General features: G+C 32.4%; 1 protein-coding gene across 1 annotated transcript in view; it reads left to right on the top strand.

Annotated features, from left to right (window-relative positions):
- Window positions 1-586: 586 nt before the first annotated feature.
- Window positions 587-23,143, top strand: part of LOC139503373 (uncharacterized) — a 56,307-nt gene continuing 33,750 nt past the window's right edge. Inside the window, exons 1-6 of the mRNA XM_071293142.1 lie at window positions 587-640; window positions 4,488-4,586; window positions 8,445-8,543; window positions 11,861-11,959; window positions 18,382-18,480; window positions 19,338-19,436. Of these exons, the coding sequence (XP_071149243.1) occupies window positions 587-640; window positions 4,488-4,586; window positions 8,445-8,543; window positions 11,861-11,959; window positions 18,382-18,480; window positions 19,338-19,436 (549 nt within the window). The remainder of the gene's footprint in view (window positions 641-4,487; window positions 4,587-8,444; window positions 8,544-11,860; window positions 11,960-18,381; window positions 18,481-19,337; window positions 19,437-23,143) is intronic.

Raw genomic sequence — 23,143 nt, 5'->3', positions numbered from 1 at the left:
GAGCATTCTAATAAAAAATGAAGCTCATCTTCAATTTTACCAAGTGAGCAAGTAGAACATAGACGCTCAGATCTTTCTATATGTTTTTTGGAATATCTGTCTGTCTCAATTTTTAAAGAGTGAGTGCTTATTCTTAATTTACAAATTGACTGTCTTTTTTTGAAGTCCTGTAATTCTAAATATTTTTATTTTTTTCACATTCTCGGGAATAAAATCCTAACAAAACTTAGAAATGTAGATCTTTCAAGTAAAAAAAGTAATTAATATAACAGTAACAAAATGTAATTAAACGCTAAAAGATAGCTTTAAAATAAACCCCGGTGCCTTTAAAGCCTACTATACGGGTTTTATTAGTATTTGAAAGCCGTACGATTACTGTAAACATGCAGTTGTTTATATCGATAATCCGTATCATATGTTTACGGGTAAACATTGCGTCATTGGCAAGATATTTTTTTAATTTCTTTTCGTCGAGACGCGGGGTTTCCCCTGTGTTATAGTTTTACTATTTATTAGTTGTGGGTGTCATTTCATCGAAAGTGTTCACAGTAATCACGAATGTTTGCATTTACTTTCTGACAACGTTATGTCAAACTCCGATCCAGACCTAGATGTTAGAGATCCGACAGAATCTAGTGGTGTTAGTACCGAATTATCGACAGACGGTGTAGAAATTATCGAAGTTACTGCAAGCAAGTAAACCTATATCTAGATTTTTGTTTTATTTATTATACCAATGATTTAGTAAAAAAATGTTTTAAATTCGGACGAGCATGGCGAGGGAGAATTTTATCATATATAAATCTTAAAGACATCATTATGCCGGTAGTTTAATGAAAATAGAGTGCGAACAGACTAGAGGGGCGAACGTGTATGATGAGAATGTGTGTTTGGAAGCGAACGCATCCGATACCGTCGACGTCGTTCATGTCAGTACTTATATTTTCCTTTTTAAAATGTTATGCTTTTAAAATTGTGTAGGTTTAAACTTTTATGTAAAAAATGAAGAAAGCAGTGTATATTTCTGACCGTATGTATTTTCTATGTTGTAGAACGTTTTGCATCGCTTGTTTACATCGTATCGCTATTTTTGAGAAGATCCCGAAAAGCGACCGTTTCCAAGGCACTCGACGTAAGAAACATGCGTTAAAATATGCGCACTGTTAAAGGGCCGATCCACCTTAAGTGTTTTTATGATCACGCCGAAGTGCGATGGTGTCATTGTGACGCTATCTTGTTGATAGCTACGCCAAAGTGCGATGATTGTAACGCTGAAGTGCGATGGCCTGCACAGAACTCTTTTGCTAAGCTTTTTTTGTCGATGTATAAGTCAATGTAAAATAGAGACTGAATTGAGGAATGTGTCAAAGAGACAACAACTCGCCCCAAGAGTAAAAAAACCAAAACTGAAGGGCACCAAAGGGTGGGTCTTCAACACTGCGAAAAAGCCCTCACCTGTAGACGGACTTCAGATGGTCAAACAACTTTAAAGTTTACTAGTTTAATGACAAACATAGGACCGGACAAAGGGAAACTAAAAATTATTAGGCAAGATAATAGCTGATAAATCTTCAAGCAATACACATGTGAAAACAAATGTTATACTGGCGAGTCCAAAATACATTTCTTTGATATGTTTATACATGATACTGGTTATGACTTTTAATCCACAGGGGCGGATCCAGCCATTTTAAAAAAAGGGGGTCCCAACCCAGAGTGAAGGGGAGGGGGCTCCAGCTATATGCTTCCATGCATATGCATTGATCAACCAAAAAGGGGGATTCCAACCCCCGGACCCCCCTGGATCCGCCAATGATCCAATATAGCTATATACATGTTCACTGTAAAGTTTGAGCTCACATGTCGAAGATTACAGAAACATACTGCGTAAATATATGTGACGTCACGTATTGATATGTAGAATATTGTAAATATGCTTTTATTTGAATATAACATTGAAATATGTGTTTCCTTTAGAATCAACGTAACCGTAAAGCAATGCGAATTATAGAACTGAAAACCTAACATTGGTGCCATGTTTAGAATTGCGGAACATTACGCGTAATCATGTGTTTCGCTTCAGTATTTTTGTGATTTTACTTTCCACTACCTATTTGACGTCGCATGTAAAATGTCGTAACTATGTTTCTGTTTGTTTTGAAAAGAATATTGAACTGTACATAATTATTTCCCTTAAAATCAACCTCCCCTATAACAAAGTAAAATTAACAACCAAAAGTGATCTTAAACAGTTTTCAAATAAAGAAGAACTATATAGTAACGTAAGCATCTACTAAGAATTGCAACTTAATAGTCAACAGATGCACCCTGGTGTTTGCCAAGACTTTAGCGTTACATGTAGTTCATTGACTTATAATACTGTCTTCAGGTTGTGTGAAATTACAGATATATGAACTGACAAATGTTATCTTGAATGGGGCAGTTGATCTGTGTTTATACATTTAACCATGCTGTCTGGAGGTTTTGTTGTTCTCCCTCACTTAGATTTATCAGATTTATCTGCTGTGTTATCTTTCAGTTTACTATTGTAATTCATTAGGAATTGTTTTAAAATGATGTTTAACAATTTAGTATCAGGCTTTTCAGTGAGAATTGAAAAGTGTCACAACTTCCTACTAACTTCATCATTGTCAGATTGGGACCTGTGTGTTTAGTTTTCGCCTTATCAAATTTCAGCCGGGCTGTAGCCATTGTCAAGCAATGTTGTTCTAAAAGAAATGGTTATATTTGTCGTCCGATTTTTTAGCATTTTTTTAATTAGGTAGAGGAAGATGTGATATGAGTGCCAATGAGACAACTCTCCATCCAAATACCAATTTATAAAAGTAAAACATTATAGGTCAATGTACGGCCTTCAACACGGAGCCTTGGCTCACACCGAACAACAAGCTATAAAGGCCCCCAAAATTACAAGTGTAAAACCATTCAAACGGGAAAAGCTAAATCTAATATTTATAAAAAAAGCATCTCCATGAAGTCATATGCATCAAACACATTAAGAGTGCCTTTCAATATATAAACCAAGCAAATAGTTTTGAAAAAAAACAATGGATAACACTATGTAGTTTAGTTACGATTATAGGGATTATAGCTTCAACTATTGGCGCCAGTTAACTTTTGAGGCGTAACACGTTTGCTGCAAATTAGTTGCTCTGTCATCAGGATAAATACTCCTGCACGTCTGGTCTATCTTTTTGTTTGATGTTTTTCTGTTTGTATCGATCTCATCATGTTAGCCTTTTTCAACTGAATTGTATGGTCTGTTCTTATTGTGTACTGTTACACCACTGTCACAGGTTAAGGGAGGATTGAGCGCATGTTTAAACATATTTAACTATGTCACACTTTTTATTCTTTGTTCTCTTTTTTGTAACCGTACGGTTGCTTATAAATATTTCCATTTACTTCATATGAATGTAGGTTGATAGTTGTCTCGTTAGCAATCAAACCAAATCTCGTTTTAAAACTGTTCTACAAACTAAAAACATCAATGTCACCAATCAGTTTTTAACACAGCGAAAAAATACCGCACTTGAGTCAGGTTTCAGTTGTCCCCTAAACAATATATTGTTTATGCATCTTCATTAAGTCAAAACGCATTCGTGAACCATAAAATATGTCAATGCTGTTTTCGTTCCTAATATATAGGGACAGGTCAATAGGTTAAAATCAAAACTTATAATCATATTGCTTCATCTGCAATAACAAAAACCAAATAAACTGCATCATATGTGCATGTCAAAGTAAACAATTACACTCGCTATTATATGTGTGGATACTCATTAGTAAAGTAGTAACAATTGAAGTTACAAACCACTGACCCTGGTTGAGCGCTTACTAAAATGATTAATCCCACCACATTCTTTATGGTTTGTTCTTATTGTTAACATAGTTATCAAGGGTACCAGAACTTAGTACGCCAGACGCGCGTTTCGTCTATATTAGACTCATCAGTGACGCTCACATCAAAATATTTATAAAGCCGAAAAATACAAAGTTGAAGAGCATTGAGGATAAAAAATTCCAAAAAGTTTTGCCAAATACGACTACGGTAATCTATGCCTGGGATAAGAAAATTCTTAGTTTTCGAAAAATCCCAAAGTTTTGTACTACTGGGCTCATGATATCCTCGGGGACAAAACGTCGACCTGGCATCGACCCAGTGGTGTAAATAGTTATCAAAGGTACCAGGATTATAATTTAGTACGCCAGACGCGCTTTTCGTCTACATTAGACTCATCAGTGACGCTGAAGGTTGTACGATTGGTTATAAACGACAATCTAACCAAATCTCCTTTTTAATACTGCACTTCAAGATAACGACAACAATGTAATATATCGGGTACCAGTTTGACTTTACGCTAAGTGCGAGTCTATGTTGTTTTACTTCCTTTAATGTTATAAGTTGTTTTCTGTTTTATTTCATATCATATTAACATTATCATTATGTTTTTTTTTCTATCCAGAGTGGTGATACTGCACTTCACTTTGCTGTATATCAGGAAAACACAGAAATAATCAAGTTGCTGATTGATGGTGGCATTGATCTCAATATACAGAATCAGGTCAGTTGATCATTAGTTAAACTTGTAAACGTATTGAATTATCTGCAATGACAAAAACTAAATGTACTGCATCATATATGATTTCAAACTAGACAACACTTGATGCAGTGTGTTTAATTACTCCTTAGAAAAGTATCATTTAAGATTGCAACATAAGTTATAAGTGACAAATTGATATCTTCCATAACAAGCACTGCAGAATGAAGAACCATGGAAAATGTTGTTGACTTTAAAATGTTCCTAATGTTGAGGTCACTATATATCAAAAAAACACAATATCATAACAATTCTAGTACTAAAGCACACAAATAACGCAATTTTAATGTGAAAAATTCGTATATGCTTTGCATATTAAGGAGTACGTTGAATGGTCGAGATGACTTCCAGTAGTTGATCTTGCCGTTGGTTATGTTTCGATAGTCAACGTTGACCGAACATCATTTCGTAACCAATCTGAACAAGATGACGGCGACAATAACACAATACTTAGAACGTAGTATCAACTGCAAATAACAATTCGAAGAATGAAATGAATATCAACAGAGCCATGTTTTAGTTTATTTATGTTTTACCATTTTGGCGCCCATTTTTAAATGTCCGCCTTGTTTTTTTTTTTTGTAAAGTTTTGAATTCCGACATGACTTACTTTAAACATTGAATCACATTTGTTATGCTTTAAAAATATTAGATTTGAATATTATTTACTGTAATTTAAAACTTGTAACTGATATTTAGACTGATTGGCAGCCATCTAGAAAAGACCGCCATATTGGATTATTCCGGGTGGGTCCATAGTTTAAATTGACTACCATATATAGTTCTACCATTGTGCAAAGTTTCATGCTTTTATCATCAAACCAAACATTCTTTTGAAAAAATGCACTAATCAGCTGGACTATATGTAAAATGTCGTTACTATGTTTCTGCTTGTTTTGAAAAGAATATTGAACTGTGCATAATTATTTCCCTTAAAATCAACCTCCCCTTATAACAAAATAAAATTAACAACCAAAAGTGATCATAAACAGTTTTCAAAAAAAGAAGAACTATATAGTAACGTAAGCATCTAGTCAGAATTGCAACTTAATAGTCAACAGATGCACCCTGGTGTTTTCCAAGACTTTAGAGTTACATGTAATTCATTGACTTATAATACCGTCTTCAGGTTGTGTGATATTACTGATATAAGAACTGATAAATGTTACCATGAATGGGGCAGTTGATCTGTGTTTATAAATTTAACCTGGCCGTCTGGAGGTTTTGATGTTCTCCCTCACTTAGATTTATCAGATTCATCTGCTGTGTTATCTTTCAGTTTACTATTGTAATTCATTAGGAATTGTTTTAAAATGATATTTAACAATTTAGTAGCAGGGTTTTCAGTGAGAATTGAAAAGTGTCACCACTTCCTACCAACTTCATCATTTTCAGATTGGGACCTATGTGTTTTCGCCTTATCAAAATTCCAACCGGGCTATAGCCGTTGTCAAGCGATGTTGTTCTAAAAGAAATAGTTATATTTGTCGTCCGACTTTTTAGCATTTGTTTTAATTAGGTAGAGGAAGATGTGATATGAGTGCCAATGAGACAACTCTCCATCCAAATGACAATTTTTTTTAAAGTAAACCATTATAGGTCAATGTTCGGCCTTCAACACGGAGCAATCTATGATGAGTTTATATAAAGCTAGTCATCATTTCAGTTTAATCATGTATATCTATTGTATAGTCATTTTATAAAATTTACTGTTTGCAGATCTGTGTATTTTTCTTAATAATAATGATGTTTTTGTCCCAGGGTTAGATGGAGAGTTGTCTCATTGACACTCATACCATATCGTATTATATGTATGACAGTATCTTTATAATCATGAAAGCATATGCATCAAACAAATAAAGAGTGCCTTTCAATATATAAAACAAGCTACTGGTTTTGAAAAAAAACCAATGGAAAACACTATGTAGTTAAATTACGATTATAGGAATTACACCACTGTCCCAGGTTAAGGGAGGGTTGAGCGCAGTTTAAACGTATTTAACCATGCCACAATTTTTATTCTTTATTCTCTTTGGTTGTTGGTTGCGAAACGTCCAGTGACAAATAGTTCGTGCATGTCCTAGGCTACATTAACATATAGTTTTTGTCTAAAATTAAAAAAACTAAGTGCAGATGGAAAATGTTTAAGGAATGATCATTGAACTTCAAAAGGCAGGAGGGGTATGGTATATTTCTTTTTAATAAAAAAAAAATCCAATTCCCAAATTAATGAAAAAATATCTGTTGAAGCATAGGACGAAAAAATATTTGAAATCCTGATCTTCACTAAAAACGATTATATCTTTCAGATATGCAAATTAAATTAACACTTTCATATATCTAAAAACATTTAAAAATACCAAAACCGCACAGGTAAGTCTGTACACACGGTCCTACTAAAAGCGCCCGGAGAAAAGAAATTTTGTCTAATTGTTTGATTAATCCCACCACATTCTTTATGGTTTGTTCTTATTGTTAAAGTAGTTATCAAGGGTACCAGAACATAGTACGCCAGACGTGCGTTTCGTCTACATAAGGCTCATCAGTGACGCTCATATCAAATATCTATAAAGCCGAAAAAGTACAAAGTTGAAGAGCATTGAGGATAAAAAATTCCAAAAAGTTACGCCAAATACGACTACGGTAATCTATGCCTGGGATAGGAAAATCCTTAGTTTTTCGAAAAATCCAAACTTTTGTAAACAGGAAATTTATAAAAAAAATGTCCATATTATTGATATTTATGTCAACACCGAAATGTTGACTACTGGGCTGGTGATACTCTCGGGGACGAAACGTCGACCTGGCATCGACCCAGTGGTTTTAATAGTTATCAAAGGTACCAGGTTTATAATTTAGTTCCCCAGACGCGCGTGCCGTCTACATTACACTCATCAGTGACGCTGAAGGTCTTTCGATTGGTTATAAATGACAATCTAACCAAAATGCCTGTACCAAGTCAGAAATATGACAGTTCTTATCCGTTCGTTTTGATGCGTTTTGTTATTTGATTTTGCCATGTGATTATGGACTTTCCGAATTGATTTTCCTCTAAGTTCAGTATTTTTGTGATTTTACTTTTTAATACTGCACTTAAAGATAACGACAACAATGTAATATATCGGGTACCAGTTTGACTTTACGCTAAGTGCCAGTCTATGTTGTTTTACGTCCTTTTTTTTTGAAAAAAAAACTAAATGTACTGCATCATATATGATTTCACTTGATGCAGTGTGTTTGGTTACTCTTAATTAAAGTATCATTTAAGGCTGCAACATGAGTGATAAGTGAAAATTGATATCTTCCATAACAAGCACTGCAGTATGGAGATCCATGGAAAATGTGGTTGACTTTAAAATGTTCCAAATGTTGAGGTCACTATGTATCGAATAAAACACACAATATTATAACAATACTAGTACTAAAGCTTACAAATAATGCAATTTAAATGTGAAAAATTCGTATAGGCTTTGTATATTAGGGAATACGTTGATTGGTCGAGATGACTTCCAGTAGTTAATCTTGCCGTTGGTTATGTTTCGAAAGTCAACGTTGACCGAACATCTTTTCGTAACCAATGTGAACAAGATGACGGCGACAATAGCACCGCCCTTAACATAGTTAATTTTCACTGCACGTTAATCGTTAACTAAAATAATACACAAACGCATACACATTCATTTAAATGATAATAAGCTTTTGCAGTTTATTTTGTTAATGACATTTTATTGACACGGTGTTGTTTCATTCTCTTATTTGACGTAATCTGCTATCGTTATCATTCAATGATATGTTAAAACTATTGTATGTCATTATTTATAGAATGGTAAAACTGCACTTCACTATGCTGCACGAGAAAGAAACACGGAAATCACCATGTTGCTTATTGATGCTGGTATTTTTCTAAATGCACAGAGCATAGTAAGTAAATGATATACATTAACATATAGTTTTTGTCTAAAATAAAATTCCCAAATTGCTGAAAAAAATATCTGTTGAAGCATAGGACGAAAAAATATTTTAAATCCAGATCTTCACCCGAAACGATTATATCTTTCAGATATGCAAAATGAATTAAAATTTTTGTATATCTCAACACATTTAAAATTACCCAATCGCACAGATAAGTCTGTACACACGGTCCTACTGAAAAGTACCCGGAGAAAAGAAAAACCGCCCGAGATAGAAAAAAAAGCGCCCGGGGGAAGAAAATAATAATATTTTATAACAATAAATGTTTTCCTGAATAATAAAAAAATCATTGCTCTTTGTCTAAAGTGTGTAGATAGTGTTGTTGCAGTCTTACATTTTTGATTTCAAAATTGTACATAAGTAAGCCGTAATATAAACAAGAGTATTTAGAAGAATCATGAACGATATTGTCCTCGATCAAAACTTATATTTCGTTATTAAAAAAAACCAGTGCGAACAACATTAGAAGCCAAGATAAACAATATTTGGAACTACATCAACATGTATAGAATAATCAAATTGCATGCACTGTCATAATCCATATGAGAATCAATCTACACTTGGTGTCTATATGCAATGTGTTGTCAGAATCGATGCTCTCAAGAAGCCAAAGATCAATTATAGTTTGGAACTGTATTCTTTACTGCTGGCAAAATCAATAAAAAAATACAAGATCATAAATGACCTACTTTATCTGCCTGTCCCAATGATGAATAGATTATTGAGTCTTGTAAAAACCCCACTGAAGAAGCATATTAATATATAGAAATAATGAAGTAATGAAAATATATATATGGAACTGATCAGCTAAGGATTGTACATGTTAATTTCAACATTTACTATTATATTGAAATTAACAATGTTAATAAATGTCTTATTAAGGTAGCACAATACAAAGATTTTTCATCCCCAATCAGACATCTTTAAACTGATGTAATTCCACTCATCTTTCTTTAAAATTGATAAATGAGGTACTAAAAGAAAGAAGAAGGATTAATCTTTCAAATTGTGATAATTTCATTATGACATAATTATTACATAATTAATTCTTATGTAATTAGTTGCTATATTGTGATGTCAATACTTGAATGAATTTAGCTTCTTTGTTATTCATAGCATCCCAAAAATTTTTATAGATTCTTGCACAACACAGTTTGACCTCCAAAACCGTGTCTCAGATTTTTCCTATTGTATTTCATTCTCTCATAAATCTCCAATGAAGTTTGCAACATCAATTCATAAGAGACCACTAAATTCAATTGGGTATAAAATTTGTTCTTTTGATGTTTTTGGAAATCTGAGACACGGTTTTGGAGGTCAAGCTGTGTTGTACAAGATTCTATGAAATATTTTGAGATGCTATGAAGAACAAAGACGCTAAATGTATTCAAGTGTGGACATCACAATGTAGCAACTAATTACATAATAATTAATTATGTAATAATTATGTCATTATGAAATTATCACAATTTGAAAGATTAATCTTTCTTCTTTTTTTTTGGTACCTCATTTATAAAATATAAAGAAGGATGGAATGAATTACATCAGTTTAAAGTTGTCTGATTGGCAGTGAAAAAATCTTTGTATTGTGCTACCTTAATTTGATCTCATATGATATGAGGAATACAAATCAAAAATGTTTCAATTTTATTTTTAAAGAGCTGTTTTAATTTAATTATTTTGCTTAGCTGCCTGTAGTGATTTTTTCTGAAAACATGATTCATGATATGCAGTTGTCTTTAATACAGAAGGTAGCTAATGATATTTGGAAATATTGGAAATCATAATACCAAGTGGCAGTTGTGGTAAATGCACATGCTTTGTTTCATCTTTAACCTCTAACCTAAATGGTCACTTGAATTATTTTACATCATTTGGCATTTGTTGTCCATCCATATGCTATTCTGTTTATATTTCAAAAGTTATATGTTCTGGACATAATGAGAAATAAACTAGTTTTGTTCAATGAGACAGCAACCAAACAAAACATCTTGTGTCTCACTAACCACGCTACATATAACTGATAACATATTTACCTATAATAGTAAATTCTGAAATTATTACAATTTTTTACGAAAGGACTAAATGTTTAGTTCAATTATTGTAATAATCAAAAATTCTGCATAAAGATCTTTAATATTCAGTTATCAGAATACGAGTTCTTATCATTGAGATAAAAACCCTTTCGCATTATTTGCATTAATTTAAACATCACAATAATTTCTGAATTTACAGTATCATAAAGATCCATATTACTGATCATAAAATCAGATGAATATTGTTTTGTAAAATTAGATATCACTTAGATTGATACAGATTGCAACAAAAATCTCAACCTAATTTCAAATTCAGTGATAAGTGATCAAGGTTGAAGTTACCTGATTATGGATATTATTGTCAAAGTCAAGTTTTGAAAGTTTGTGTTTTTTTAATACTAAAAGTACATGTACATGCACTAGGAAAGCCATTTTTTTATGATACATAGTGTAACTAATAGGTCTACTTGATTTGGTATATTGGAATGATTATTAAATGTATAAATTGAAATATTGAATAAAAGGATGTGATATTATTGTAAATGAGACACTCTACAAGAGACAAAATAACACTGAAATAACTATAGGTCTCCAAAACAGCCTTCAAGAATGAATAAAGCTATTCTGCATATAAGGTAATATATGAAATGATAAATGAACAATTTAAAACAATTCAAATAAGAAAACAAACCGCATAACTTATATACAAAATAATGAATAGAAAACAAATATGCCTATATACTGCAAGGTATTTCTATACGGTAACCTAAGTTGTTAATTTCTGTGTCATGTTGGTCTATTGTGGAGAATTGTCTCATTGGCAATCATACCACATCTTCCAAATCTCCGTTTTAAAACTGCACTTCAAGATAACGACAACAATGTAATATATCAGGTACCAGTTTGACTTTACGCTAAGTGCGAGTCTATGTTGAGTTTTACTTCCTTTAATGTTATAAGTTGTTTTATTTCATATCATGTTAAAATTCTAATTATGTTTATTTATCCTAAGTGGTGACACTGCACTTCACTTTGCTGTAATGTACACAAACACAGAAATCATCAAGTTGATGATTTATGGTGGCATTCATGTCAATATACCAGAAAAGGTCAATGGATTATAAGTTAAACTTACATTTATATTAAATTATCTACAATAACAAAAACCTGCATCATATGTGATGTTAAGCTAGACAAAGTTAGCTTTCTGTATTTTGTTTTTCTTTCCAGTTTGGTAACACTGCACTTCACTCTGCTGTAAATCACAAAAACACAGAAATCGTCAAGTTGCTGATTGATGGTGGCATTGATCTCAATATAAAGAATGAGGTCAGTGAATTATCAGTTAAACTTACAATCATATTGAATTATCGGCAATACCAAAACATTCATTTACTGCATCATACGTGATGTCAAACTAGACGCAATTAGCTTTCTATTGTGTGCGTGGATACTCTTTACTAAAGTAAGGTTGCAAAATTAGTGAAAAGTGACAAATTAGAGTCTTCCATAACAAACACTGTAAAATGCAGAACACTGGAGACGTTTGCTGACTAAAACAAAATTCCCTAAGGTTGTGGTCACAATATATCGAGAAAACACAAGTGCAAATTGTAACAATTCTACTGGTGAAGCTTACAGTCAACGACAATTTAAAAGTGATGAGATAATATTATACGACAAAAACATAAAACATCAACAATATTCAACTTACATGTACTGAAAATTTAAACCAAATCAAAATTATATGAAAGCATACTGGTATAAGTACTCGAAACTACTGAAATTGCACTATTTTGGTAATTTAACACAACATATGATATGGTTTACATAGAATAACAGAAAACACGGTTGCATAGAGTGAGCAAAAAAACTACAGGAATACATTTTAGTATCAATTTTGTCGATACTTTTAAAAATAATTCAATGAATACATTTTATTTACAAAACGTCAGAGCATTGCACGCTGGGTAGCTATATGGCTACGACGTAGGTCGCTACATGCCACATATTTATACATATTATACTTAAGCAAAGCAACATTGGCTCTCTCAACATTAAAATATTTGCGAAAAAATTTACTGTGATACCCTTCTTGAAGAAATGTAGCCTACAACAGGAATGACGTGTAGACACTGGCGTGTTTTTAAATATCTAAACTAGAATAAAAACTTCTCGTCTCAAACATCTCCTTTATGATTAGGTGAAAGATGACATAGTACGTAATAATCTTAACATAATTGAAGTTATATGGTGCTTGGCATAACCACAGGCAATGCAGTTACTTCATCTAGTCAAATATTATTTTGTTGATGCAATTAAACAGGGCAACTACAACGTATTTGTATGACTAAGAAACATGAATAAGCTGCAAATACAGATATTTCACACAGACATGATGTAGTCATGATGTCGTTTATGAACTAGTTTGATCCAACTAAGTTACTGAACTAGAAGATTCCATCTATTCAATATTTACTATGTAAAACCTGTCTCGAATTCTGGTGTTTTTACAACACCAGCCATGGACATAATTACCAACAACTACAGCTAGAGAATCGGTACACACACGTAGGACTAACATTGCCTTATTTCAGCATTTTTTTCTGTCGAAAATGAATAACTCGTCTTTACCAAATGGTTCAAAATGTTTGTATTTCTCTTATATTCTCTGATACTTTGACCAAAATATAAGGTGCCAGCACAACTGATTGTACTAATGCTATGACATATTAACAAGAAATATTTGTATAGATTAAGAATTATCCTAGCACTAACCAAATATAACAATGCGATTCATACTTACATCTAGTCAACAAAATGATAACAAAGATGGGTTGAAGCAGATGACAATGAAAATATTAAGTATGTCTTGACATCATTCCACGCATTTAAGCCTACAAGACAAATGGCCATCCGCATTGAATAATGTTTCAGTAAGAGGTCAAATATGTCACTACGAATCGACATTCTCTAAATACAATCCAGCAATGTGTCAATTGTTTTCCTTGACATGTATCAATTATTAATTGTGATCAATCTTCCTTTGTTAGTGCTGATGCCAAATTGGACCAGTGGAACATTGTGAACATTTTGCTTTAGATATATATTTAGTATGTCATCATTGAGAAGCTTAGTATGTGATTGGTTAGAAAGCTGTAATTGAACATAGTTTTTCGTGAACAGCAGATTCTTTTCAAAGGCTCTCATGAATCATGAACAAAATATATCCATGAAGTTATAGCATGTTTACTTCGCATTTTGAGACAAAGATCCTAAAATAATTTTAACTGAGGCAGTGGTAAACTATGTTACATTCAAAGAAAGAATTAATTAGCATGAATTGAGTCCACGTTACCTCTACTGATTTGTAACATTAATGAATGAAGTACACATTTGTATGTTAGAAGATTAAGATAAGGTCCCTTCTAATGTATAAAGGTGTTATTATGCTGCTTATTCTGTGGTTTATCATAATGTATGAGTGCTATAGTATTTGATATGCCATTAACTATACAGTTCTAGTGTTGTAAACGTGACTTGCAAATGGTATATGTAGATCAAGCAATGAATATAATTAAACACTTGTAAAATAAGAAGGCCTGGCTATGGTGTTGAATGTTATTAATAATACCGTACAAATACAGCACATACATAGGAAGTGGATATATACCCTATTCGATACTAATCACAAAGGTACTAGCATTTTGAATGAGCTCATACAATATGGTTGAAAGATACTCTAGCGGTAGATAAAAATGTGGGAGGATTATGATTTTATGTACATTTCTTTTTCAAATGTGGTGAATAGTTGTGCAAAAACTAAATGGGTTAAACTTGGCACACATTTTTAAAACTGCTGTTAAAATATGTTGTTGTTTAAATGTTAAAGAAGATGAGGAAGACACCATGAGCAACATGAACCCTCTCATAAAACAAGGGGATGATCTAAGGTGTTCAAGGAGGGACAGCAGGTGTTATTGGTTAAAAAGCTTGATGAGTCATGCATATTCAGTATAATCAAATTAGAAACATATTGGTATATGTTAAGGTAGATAGGGTGTCTTCCTCCATTTGGATTTTGAAATACTAGAAAACAAGGTCTAGATCTTTGATGAAATGTGCAAATTTTTATAGTATAAGGTAATTCGTGTGTAAGAATTTTCATTATTATATAGAAAATGCCATGTTTGATCATATTTATGATTGCATTTTACAAAAATAAGAATTATTATGTTTGGTTCATTTTTATCCAACTTTGTCAAATAAGGGGAGGCAACTCAAATGCAAGGGCAGATAATTCAAATAGTGTTACTTTTACGATAGAATGTGTTAGGCATTTACCCATTTTTACATGTAGCAAGAAAACGAGTCCGGTGACCCCATTTTTGCTTTTTCTTATCTAAAAGTATAATATTGGAGCTATCTTCTCATATTTTATCTCAAAGTTCTATGGTGTGGTTTGCGTTTTATGGCGAAAAAAATGGGTTTTCCATGCATAATCTATACAAAATCTTGACAATTTTACACAACCTGTAGTGTGAAAATAAGTCCGGTGACCCATTTTTTTATTAATGTTTTTAAACAAGCAGGATATGAACTACATTTGGCAAATTATTAAAAGATTCTATGGATTATAATTTAGACACCCCATCTTCTTTAAGTATACCAATATCTTTTTTAATATTGTTATCTTATATTAGACCAAATGTTAAGGTTTCAAATAAAATCAGGTTTGCCATATCTGTAAAACCGTGTACTATGAATCCGACAAGGAGAGGTAGAACATGTGGTATGGACTTTACTCATAGTTGAAGGTTGTCTGGTGACTTATAGCTGTTATTTTTGTGACATTTGGCCTCTTGTTGAGATTAGTCTCATAAGCAATCGTACCAAATCATCATTTGTGATTTAGATGGTACACAGTCAAACAAATCATAAAGGCGTCATGAAAACGTTCGAATGTTTCCATTTATGGTTATTTGATTAAAATATCAAAACACAATCCTTAGAACGTAGTATCAACTGCAAATAGCAATTCGAAGAATGAAATGAATATCAACAGAGCCATGTTTAAGTTAAATAATGTTTTTACATTTTTGGCAGCCATTTTGAAATGTTTGCCTTTTTTTTGTAAAGTTTTAAATTCCGCCATGACCTACTGTAAACATTAAATCACATTTGTTATGCTTTAAAAATATTAGATTTGAATATTTTTTGCTGTAATTTAAAACTGGTAACTGATATTTTGACTGATTGGCAGCCATGTTGAAAACGGTCGCCATATTGTAGCTTAAATTGACTACAATATATAGATCTACCATTGTGCAAAGTTTCATGCTTTTATCATCAAACCCACTATTCTTTTGAAAAAATGCACGAATCAGCTGGACTATATGTAAAATGTCGTAACTATGTTTCTGCTTGTTTTGAAAAGAATATTGAACTGCACATAATTATTTCCCTTAAAATCAACCTCCCCGTATACGTTATAACAAAATAAAATTAACAACCAAAAGTGATTATAAACAGTTTTCAAATAAAGAAGAAATATATAGTAACGTAAGCATCTAATAAGAATTGCAACTTAATAGTCAACATATGCACCCTGGTATTTTCGAAGACTTTAGAGTTAGATGTAGTTCATTGACTTATAATATCGTCTTCAGGTTGTGTGAAATTACTGATATAAGAACTGATAAATGTTACCATGAATGGGGCAGTTGATCTGTGTTTATAAATTTAACCTGGCCGTCTGGAGGTTTTGATGTTCTCCCTCACTTAGATTTATAAGATTCATCTGCTGTGTTATCTTTCAGTTTACTATTGTAATTCATTAGGAATTGTTTTAAATTTATGTTTAACAATTTAGTATCAGGCTTTTCAGTGAGAATTGAAAAGTGTCACAACTTCCTACTAACTTTATCATTGTCAGATTGGAACCTATGTGTTTAGTTTTCGCCTGATCAACATTTCAGCCGGGCTGTAGCCGTTGTCAAGTGATGTTGTTCTAAAAGAAATAGTTATATATATCGTCCGACTTTTTAGCATTTGTTTTAATTAGATAGAAGAAGATGTGATATGAGTGGCAATGAGACAACTCTCAATCCAAATAACATTTTTTTTCAAAGTAAACCATTATAGGTCAATGTACGGCCTTCAACAAGGAGCAATCTATGATGAGTTTATCTAAAGGTAGTCATCATTTCAATTAAATCATGTATATCTATGATATATTCATTTGATAAAATTTACTGTTTGCAAATCTGCGTATTATTCTTGATAATAATGATGTTTTTGTCCTAGGGTTGGATGGAGAGTTGTCTCATTGGCACTCATACCACATCGTCTTATATGTATAACAGTATCTTTATAATCATGAAAGCATATGCATCAAACAAATAAAGAGTGCCTTTCAATATATAAACCAAGCTAATGGTTTTGAAAAAAAACAAAACAATGGATAACACTATGTAGTTTTATTACTATTATAGAGATTGCATCACTGTCCCAGGTTATGGGAGGGTTGAGCGCATGTTTAAACATATTTAACCATGCCACATTTTTTTATTCTTTGTTCTCTTTTTTGTAACCGTACGGTTGCTTATAAATGTTTCCATTTACTTCATATGAACGTAGGTTGATAGTTGTCTCGTTTGCAATCAAACCAAATCTCCTTTTAAAACTGTTCTGTAAACTAACAACATCAATGTCACCAATCAGTTTTTAACACAGCGAAAAGATACCGCACTTGAGTCAGGTTTTAGTTGTTCCCTAAACAATATATTGTTTATGTATCTTCATCAAGTCAAATTGCATCCATGCACCATACAATATGTCGATGCTGTTCGTTCTCAATATATAGGGACAGGTCAATTGGTTATAAGTAAAACTTATAATCATATTGCTTTATCTGCAATAACAAAAACCAAATATACTGCATCATATGTGCATGTCAAAGTAAACAAATTATGCTTGCTATTGTATGTGTGGATACCCATAAGTAAAGTAGTAACTATTGAAGTTACAAACTACTGACCCTGGTTGAGCACTTACTAAAATGATTAACCCCACCACATTCTTTATGGTTTGTTCTCATTGTTAAAGTAGTTATCAAGGATACCAGAACTTGGTACGCTAGACGCGCGTTTCGTCTACATAAGACTCATCAGTGACGCTCATATCAAAATATTTATAAAGCCGAAAAAGCACAAAGTTGAAAAGCATTGAACATCAAAAATTCCAAAAAGTTGTACCAAATACGACTAAGGTAATCTATGCCTGGGATAAGACAATCCTTAGTTTTTCGAAAAATCAAAAGTTTTGTAAACCGGAAATTTATAAAAAAAAAAGTCCACAATATTGATATTCATGTCAACACCGAAGTGTTGACTACTGGGCTGGTGATACCATCGGGGACGAAACGTCGACCTAGCATCGACCCAGTGGTGTAAATAGTTATCAAATGTACCAGGATTATAATTTAGTACGCAAGGCGCGCGTTTCGTCTACATAAGACTCATCAGTGACGCTGAAGATCGTACGATTGATAATAAATGACAATTTAACCAAATCTCCCTTTTTAATACTGCACTTAAAGATAACGACAACAATATGATATATCGGGTACCAGTTTGACTTTACGCTTAGTCCGAGTCTATGATGTTTCACTTCCTTAAATGTTATAAGTTGTTTCCTTTTTTTATTTTATATCTTGTTAAAATTACAATTATGTTTTTTTTTCTATCCAGTATGGTAACACTGCTCTGCACTTTGCTGTATTAGAAAAAAACACAGAAATGGTCAAGTTGCTGATTGATGGTGGTATTGATCTCAATATACAGAATCAGGTCAGTGGGTCATAAGTTAAACTTGCAATCGTATCTGCAATGACAAAAACTAAATGCACTGCATCATATATGATTTCAAACTAGACAACACTTGATGCAGTGTGTTTGGTTACTCTTTAGTAAAATATCATTTAAGGTTGCAACATAAGTGATAAGTGACAAATTGATATCTTCCATAACAAGCACTGCAGAATGGAGAACCATGGAAAATGTTGTTGACTTTAAAATGTTTCAAATGTTGAGGTCACTATATATCGAAAAAACACAATGTTATAACAATTCTAGTGTTAAATCTTACAAATAATGCAATTTAAACGTGAAAAATTCGTATATGCTTTGCATATTAGGGAAGACGTTGATTGGTGGAGATGACTTCCAGTATTTGATCTTGCCGTTGGTTATGTTTCGATAGTCAACGTTGATCGAACATCTTTTTGTACCCAATTTGAACCATATGACGGCGACAATATCACCGCCCTTAACCTAATTAATTTTCACTGCACGTTAATCGTTAACTAAAATAATACACAAACACATACACATTCGTGTAAATGATAATAAGCTTTTTGCAGTTTATTTTTTTAATAATATTTATCAAAGGTACCAGGATTATAATTTAGTACGCCAGAAGCGCGTTTAGTCTATAAAAGTCTCATCAGTGACGCTAATGTCAAAATATTTATAAAGCCAAACAATTACAAAGTTGAAGAGCATTGAGGATCCAAAATTCAAAAAAGTTGTACCAAATACGGATAACATTTTATTGACACGGTGTTGTTTTATTCTCTTATTTGACATAATCTGCTATCGTTATGATTAAATGATATGTTAAGACTATTGTATGTCATACTGTATAGGATGGTAAAACTGTACTTCACTTTGCTGCACGACAAAGAAACACGGAAATCACCATGTTGCTTATTGATGCTGGTATTGATCTAAATGCACAGGACAAGGTTAGTAAATGATCAACAAAACCGACACAACACTATGTACTATGTGTTTATATATGCAACGACAAATAACAATGTTTGTTAACATAGTATAACGTTTGATTTCTTCAAATTGAATTGACTTCCCCCTTTTTATATTGACTGAGAGATCTTTATTTTCTTACTACTTATTAACTGCAACATATATACTTTGACAAAAGTAATCGAGCTATATTGTGAGCATCCATGTTTGTTAAAAGTTATGTCTGAGTGTTCTTGCGGGAGAAAAATCTAGAAAACATCATCGACTTCATTATTTTCTGTATCATGGTTGTCACCATCCGGGGAAGTCGTATTAGTCTAGCATTTATGGTTTTGTATGTTCCAGATACTAACAGAATGTTCTAACATAGTTTTAAATGCCTGCTATATTTTGCCTCCGTCTTCTACCAATGTTTCCATAATTTTTCGCTTTGTTTATGGCCTCGCAACTAAGTTGTAGGGTCCATATAGTTTCACCTTCGTCATTCCGTCATTTCGCCATTCAGTCATTCTATCAGTTGTCGGGGTGATATAGTTTTACCCTTGTCGGTAATTCCGTCATTCCTTCATTCCACAACAAACCATTGTACAGACTTGTTTTCTAAACGCCTTCAAATAATGAGCTGAGTTTTAATATGTGTGTTAACAATAATAAAATACAAATCATGGTAAAGTTTCGTTCCACTCTGCTAGTTTTTGCCGAAATTACGGACTTTGAACTTTGAAAAATTGTTGAAAATCACAGTACACGGACTTTTTCAAAACGCCCTCAGATATTGGGCTGATTTTCGGAATGTAAGTTGACCATGATAAGTTACAGGTCGAGTTTAAGTTGTGTTCCTCTCCGCTACGTTTTGCTGAAAATAAAGGTTTTTAAACGTTGAAAATTGATAAAAATCACAATCTTACGGATTTTTTTCTATACGCCTTCAGATTTCGTGTTTTTTTTTTATATGTGAGACTACCATGATGAGTTACAGATCAAGTGTATGTTTCGTTCCGCTATGCTAATTTTCATGTCGTTTTACGACGTATAGTCACAACAAAAATGCAAATGGCAGGAAGCATTACGTTGAACCGAATTTACTTAGAGTAATCAAAAAAATAAAATACCACACGAACTGAACTGAACTTGTTGGTAATGGAGTTAATTCAACAACACTTACCGTTATCTTGATGATATGTTTTCGTTAAATAATCAAGAATTTTCTCAATATACTGCTAAAATTTACCCCAAGGAACTTACTTTTAATAAATCAAAATTATTCGGTAATAACTGTCCTTTTCTGGATTTAGATATTTCGGTTTTAAACGGAAACTCCAAACTAAAATGTATGACAAAAGAGACGATTTTTCGATTCCTATTGTTAATTTTGCATTTTTAGATGGTGATGTTCGTTTGGCACCATCTTACGGTGTTTATTTTTCACAGTTCGTTCGCTATGCAGTTGTGACGTTTTTGATTCTAACGAATGCAATCTATGTATTACTGGTAAATTATTAAACCAGGGATATCGTTACCATAAATTACCTAAAACCGTTACTGAATTTTTCCATAGATATAAAGATTTGGTTTTGAAGTTTGGATGTACCTGTAGAATACTTATTTCAAACGGGATAGCACATCCTCATTTTTACGGAAATATTGTTAACCGTGCCAGGAAATTTAGAAATGATCCATGTAAACTTGTCGCTCCTTTAAATAAACTTATTCTAAAAGGTTACCTATTCAACACTGTAATTAGATCATTGAATATTGTTTTTATTGTATTTATATTGATTGTGGTATCAGTAAATGAAAAGCTAACTTAATATAACAAGTATGTTATATACATATTATAAATATTCATGAATCTACAATCTTTCGATACCTGTAACTTGGCATTGCACAAGGTCATGTTTTTCTCTGGCTGTTTATGACGTCTTTACACTAAATCCATTGGATGTTGGATTTGTAAGGATTGATAGTTTAGTCTTAGAAGCATGATTTGTTTATTAGTTGTTAGTGGCTTTGAAGTAGCTGTCAGATAACTGCGAGTACTCTCAGATCTGTTCATTGTGTCTTTTTATTTCGGGATATATAAGTACACGGCCACGTCCATCTGATGAGTTAAGCCTTTTTCAACTGATTTTGATAGTTCGTTCTTATGTTGTACTTTTATACCACTGTCCTAGGTTAGGGGGAGGGTTGGAATCCCGCTTACATGTTTAACCCCGCCACATTATCTATGTATGTGCCTGTCCCAAGTCAGGAGCCTGTAATTCAGTGGTTGTCGTTTGTTTATGTGTTACATATTTGTTTTTCGTTCATTTTTTTTTTTTTTATATATAAGGCCGTTATTTTTTTCGTTTTAATAGTTTTACATTGTTTTATCGGGGCCTTTTATAGCTGACTATGCGGTATGGGCTTTGTTCATTGTTGAAGGTCGTACGGTGACCTATAATTGTTAACGTCTTTGTCAAGTTGGTCTGTTGTGGACAGTTATCTAATTTGCAATCATATCACATCTTCTTTTTTTTATATTTAACAAACAGACTTATTAATAAGGGATTTAGTTACGATTAGATCTATTAATAAGAGATATAGTTACTATGATATCTTTACGTCAGGTCTTTAAAGAGTACATATTTAAGAATTAATATTGAATTATTGATATGGTCGTTCTATTGTAAATAAACTAACTTATTCCAAGACCAGTAGTTGGCATGATACGGGTTATGTCCTTCTTATATATTTAACGATGACTGGAAGATTTGTTCTTTATTTTAATATGATGAAGACATTTTTGTTAATCAGTGGAGGGTTGTCTCATTAGCACTGATACCACGTCATTTTATATTTATTAGAAATCAACCAAATCCAAAAAATGGATTATGTGTTTCGTGCACAAATAGTGTTTTTAAAGTACCGAGTAAAGGTTTAAAAAGAATTCAGATCTACTTGTCTTGTTGTCTTCCTGAACTTTTGTACCCTGAAGTCGAATCTCATTTAACAATAAAACCAAACATTTTAGGCTTGCGTTCAGCATTATTCGAACATGTTGATTATCAGATATATCATTCAGTAATGTTCAATGGTTTGTTGTAATTGTTTCATATGATTAAAGGTTTTGTTCCTTTTTGTACTTTCTTTTATTATATACATCTTTTGTAATCCCTAGCTAGTTATAAAATAATGTAAGTTTGTCTTCATTGTTTAAAAATTGGCCATACATGTACTTGATTTATTTTCTAAACTGGTCACTAAAGTACAGGGAGATCAATGCTTTTTGTTAAAAGGATATATACATAAATTATAGACATTTAAAGCACTAAACAGTCGGGTTGATTAGGTCTGACATGTTCAACAAAATGATCTTCATATATCACTCTTTTACCAAGAAATAAATTGGGTGTGTTTTTGTTTTTTTTTGTTTGTTAAAAAAAGGTAATTGTTCAAAATTTTCTGAAATTCGGCAAAAATTTGAAATTGCATTGTGCAGATTAAAAGAAAGTAAGTGGTTATATTCGTCAATTTCAAAGTTTTTCTTATTTAACTTTGTAAAACAATACTGATTTGAGGATGAGAACTGCAACACTAAACCAATTTACTATTAATGTTGTAGCTTTTTCATATATTATTTACGAATGTAACATTCTTTTATGTCAAGGATGGTTCAACTGCACTGCATCTTGCAACAAGTAAAGGC

This window comes from Mytilus edulis, chromosome 14 (assembly GCF_963676685.1).
Source record: "Mytilus edulis chromosome 14, xbMytEdul2.2, whole genome shotgun sequence".
Classification (NCBI taxonomy): Eukaryota; Metazoa; Mollusca; class Bivalvia; order Mytilida; family Mytilidae; genus Mytilus; species Mytilus edulis.
Note: the sequence above shows the minus strand (reverse complement) of the source record. Positions and strands in the feature narration are given on the sequence as shown.